The 4,426-nt window shown below is 36.8% G+C and overlaps 1 protein-coding gene across 1 annotated transcript; it reads right to left on the bottom strand.

Moving 5' to 3' along the window:
- Positions 1 to 489: 489 nt before the first annotated feature.
- LOC141631366 (uncharacterized) lies at positions 490 to 4,223 on the bottom strand. The gene is made up of 6 exons (XM_074444048.1): positions 4,116 to 4,223; positions 3,435 to 3,650; positions 1,787 to 2,427; positions 1,551 to 1,690; positions 1,303 to 1,418; positions 490 to 525 (listed from the first exon to the last, which is right to left on the bottom strand). The coding sequence occupies exons 1-6, from the start codon at positions 4,221 to 4,223 to the stop codon at positions 490 to 492; spliced, it is 1,257 nt and encodes a 418-aa protein (XP_074300149.1).
- Positions 4,224 to 4,426: the final 203 nt, after the last annotated feature.

Below are 4,426 nucleotides of genomic sequence, written 5' to 3'. Positions count from 1 at the left end.
AACGTACACTAGAATTTAAAACATCATACTACATGAACAGGGGATGTCATCGACAAATTCTAACATACTCGCGTAGATAATATCTGAACATTAAATGTAATCACTAGCTTTAGAGAAATGACCCTTCTTCGCATGATCAGCAACAGTTTCATGGCAATCGTTGTGCTCGAACATAAGTAATGTTCATAGATATTTGTATCGTAACACTTTAAGCACGCTCCGCTGCAAAACAGAAGCCAACAATTAACAATGAACATGAATTTCTTTAAAATAAGAACCAACACTCACATCATTTTTCATCAGGCCACATTTCCAAGAGATTAATCCCATAAATGTTTCCATGTGTCTCATTGTGTATATACCACAGTCATCAACATTGTAGTTATTTCTCCAACTAAGCTTTGCAACAATGGGATCCATAGCCAACACAATGTTGCTAGAGTCAGAAGTTTTTGGGTTCTCACCCAAAAACCTTCCAAAAGTATCAATCTATGCCAAAACATTGTAAACCAGTGTTAAGCGTGACTAATAGTCAAAAGTCAATAGAACAACAAAAATGTGTCAAATTCAAACATACTGTTAACAGTGGAGATACACCATATTTCTTGATGGCATCTTCATCTGAGAGTGAGTTGTCAAGAATGACGAAACGCTTCCTCACCAGGTCAACCACGTATAAGAAAAAGTGTTTCTCGTGTACAATTGGGAAAAAAAACTGAAATTACAAAACAAATGACGTACAACCATAAGTACAGTCAAACTCTTCAAAAGGTACATTTTAACTAATCATGAGGCACATGTAAAAAATGAGAACAGTACATTGCAATATAAAGTGACCTTATTTAATACAAACGCAAAGAAAATTCCCTTTGACTCAAGCAGTTGAAATAAAACAAAAGCAGAATGTAGACATGGAATGATAGTATGACTCATGGTCTATGTTCCCAACGTGTGCATATAGTTGCAACTGCTCATGCATATAAGATATTCCCCACATTGAGAAATTACAACATTAACATTGTAAATATTTTAAAAGTACATTTAGGACGTTTAGAAAGTACATTGAGAAATTATAGCATTAACATTGTGTTAAATGGCCATTTATCCTACTTTGGCCTAATCTGAATATTTTTAATATAAAATGGGTATATACAAGTTGAGGTTCAAATGAGTTTAGTAGTTGGAATTAATCAAAAAAAGAAAGAACTTATGCGATAATAGTATGTCTCAATTTTTTAAAAATGCAATACAACAATGGCAAAGAAAATTGCAAAGTATGTCAAGCAAACAATAACAACTTACGAGTGCGATAGAAGCTATTTCTATTCCCGGAAAAAGCTGCAACTCCATTTTTGCACGAGCCTCGAATAATTCATAAATTTTTTCATCACTTAAACCTGGGCTGGCTTTCGCTAATACTGCATCGCATGGGAAAGTAACGAAAGAGGGAAGTACAATATTTCAAAATACATATTACACACAGCATTTAAGAGTGTATGTAAATGTACTTACATGCACAAGCGTGGTAAAAAAGAACCGCTTTGGAGTACCAAGATTGTTTTCTTCCTCTTTACAATTCAAATATGATGACCAGTAATCAATGACAACACTCGAAACATGTTCAGACGGCTTTAATGACCACAAATGCATTCGCGTTGCAAAATAAGTCTTGTACGAATATAAGTGCTCACTAGAGCAAAAAATATAACAAATTACTTGGCAGGTGTGAAACAGTGAAAATGACATTCACAAAATGTTAATTTAACAAGTTCACATTTTAGATTACCTGGAACGACGATTGTTAGTGCCCCGGTCACTGAAAACATAATCAGCCACTTGAAGGTGCACCGCAGTAAGAGGCGTTAACACATTGGTGTCATCTTGGATAGCAGAAAACAACGGATCAAAACGAGATGACTGTTGCTTGTTGCTGGATAGAGGTATATAAGAAGGACTTGCCATGAAATGAACCCTTTTGGTAGCTGAAGAAGATTCACCAGTGACACGGCGATCCCGTTTAACCCCTTTAGCTGCGGCTAACCTTGCCTCACTCTCAGCAAAGTCTTTCTCCAACCCTAAATCGAACGAAAATTCACCAGTGACATGTACAAATGAATTTCTCCACTTAGCACATTGTTCTCTGTGTTTAGCACGAGCAAGTTTCAATTTGTACGCTTTCTCAGCTGCATTTGCTACAACAATAAACTGTTCATCCTCATCTAGTGTGCTGGATTCCCACGGCGGTGCACACGACACATCTTCGGTACCACCACCATATGTCAAATATACAAATTCAGTTGTCGAATGGGCCTGTTTGACACACTCTTCACCTGGGAAACATTGCAAACCAACCGCGTATTTCTCATCTAACACAACCATATCTTCCATGACTTTCTTTGCTGAAGCAGTGTAGTCAACTGCAAACTCCTGGACAAGGCACAGTATGAAGGAACATATTTAGTACTATGAAGGTACATCTTTAGTACTATGAAGGTACAAAGAAAATATTTCAAAGTGAATCTTGAAAAGGAATAGTGAATAGTTCGAGAATCAATGGATATACCTCCGGAGACGAGTATGAAATTGGAGATTTTGTATCAGTATTAACATCCCTCGACACTCTCCGCACTTTTTCAACCACTTGTCTACATGGATTAGAAAATCTAATTCTTTCCATCAATAGACCTTTTACACGACCAAGACCAAACTGACCAGCTTCCATCTCCTGCTTTTCCCTTGAGAAAAGTGCAGCAGATGTCCAATTCAAAAGAGTATAGTAATCTGTTTCTACGAATCGTTTTTTATGGACAACACGGTCAACATAAACAAGCTGCAAGTAAAAACAGGATTATGACTGGAAAATGGCAGGTTTTAAAACCATAATAACTAACAATAAATGTAACGCATAAGATTTGTACCATTAGAAACAGGAGAGGTCCACCAAAGTGATTCTTCTTCCTCTTCTTGACCCAATCCTTTGTGTTATACCGCAAACTCTCCATGACAAATTGACACCAATCAAGATGACCAATGGCAGACACATTCCTCAGCGATTTTAGTACATGGTGATTGTGATTTAACGGCTTTCGATTGTTGCGCATTAACAAAGACACAACAAGCACCACAAAATTAATCTTAAATTGATCACTGTAATCATCATGACAAATAATATGCTCTGCAAGGGTCTTGATATCCACTTGACCATCAACATGAAATTGAGCTTTCCAATGCGCGTAAAACGCATCACATTCTGCATCTTCATCACTACAGCATGAAAGTAAAACAGGTTTTCCTCCAATTGGGAGGCCAACAGCATCATGAATACAAGAAGCAGAAACACGAAAGCGCTGTTTATCAGGTAGAATGATGAAATCCGAATACGGGTTGTAGTTCTCAATTAACCAATAACCAAGGCGTAAAGGAAGCCTTGTAACCCTTAGCCAAAACAATGAAGAAAAACCAATCTCTTCCAGAGCACACCATTGGTTGTAATCAAGGTATCGAAGGACATCAACAAAACTTTTAGGTGACATCCGGGTGGTAATACGGGAGAACGTTGGAGTAGGATCATCAACAGTAGGACTGAGGTTGTTCAACCTCGGAGAAATACGGCGTGTAACAGTTCCAGGATCGCCTTTGCACTTCAATAACTGAAAGTAGTTTTGCATGTAATATTAATCAGTTCTGTTGTGTTGTACACGTTTCACGAAGAAATGTCCTATCAATTTTATTGAAATGTACATGATCTACAACAATAATGTGCACGCAATTATGACCTTTTCCATGTGGTCTTAAATTGATGCTACTTACGTTAAAAGTACTTTAAATTCAACAAAAATTCAAAAAAGCACAAATTAGATCAAACTAAAAAACAACAAACAAATCGAAATGTATAAGCAAGTTACGAAATCAACAAACAATGCGACAAATACAAATTCCGATAGCATGCAAATGAAAACACAAATTTCGATTTCAAAAACAATACTGAACTCAAAATTCATCAATAAAATAAATAATCCGGCAAAATGAACATAAGAAACATTATTTTAGATTACAGTAGAGTTACATAAATTAAGGACGAAATCAAGAAAAGCTTGAAGCTAAACAGTACTCACCTTCATGACGAAATAGGTAAGAGAAAATTCGAGAAAGACGAAAATGCAACTCCACAGAGAATAAGGGAGAGAAATAGTTGAAAGCTTAACAAAGAAGGTCGAATCCATGGTTGAAAGCTTAACGAAGAAGCGCGAGGTAAATTTCGGTGAGAAAAAGAAAGACAAAGCCCTCAAGTTTTGGTAAAGCGCGCGTTATAGGCCCTTAGATTAGCCGCGTCGGACAAGATCCAATGACTGACGCGCGTTCTCACGGTTCTCACGCTTGTGCCATTCTCATATGATCCGAAATCTTATTATTATTATTATTATTA

The sequence above is a fragment of the Silene latifolia genome, chromosome Y (genome assembly GCF_048544455.1).
Source record: "Silene latifolia isolate original U9 population chromosome Y, ASM4854445v1, whole genome shotgun sequence".
In the NCBI taxonomy this organism is placed as follows: domain Eukaryota; kingdom Viridiplantae; phylum Streptophyta; class Magnoliopsida; order Caryophyllales; family Caryophyllaceae; genus Silene; species Silene latifolia.
The sequence above is the reverse complement of the archived record's forward strand: the minus strand, read 5'-3'. Positions and strand labels throughout refer to the sequence as shown.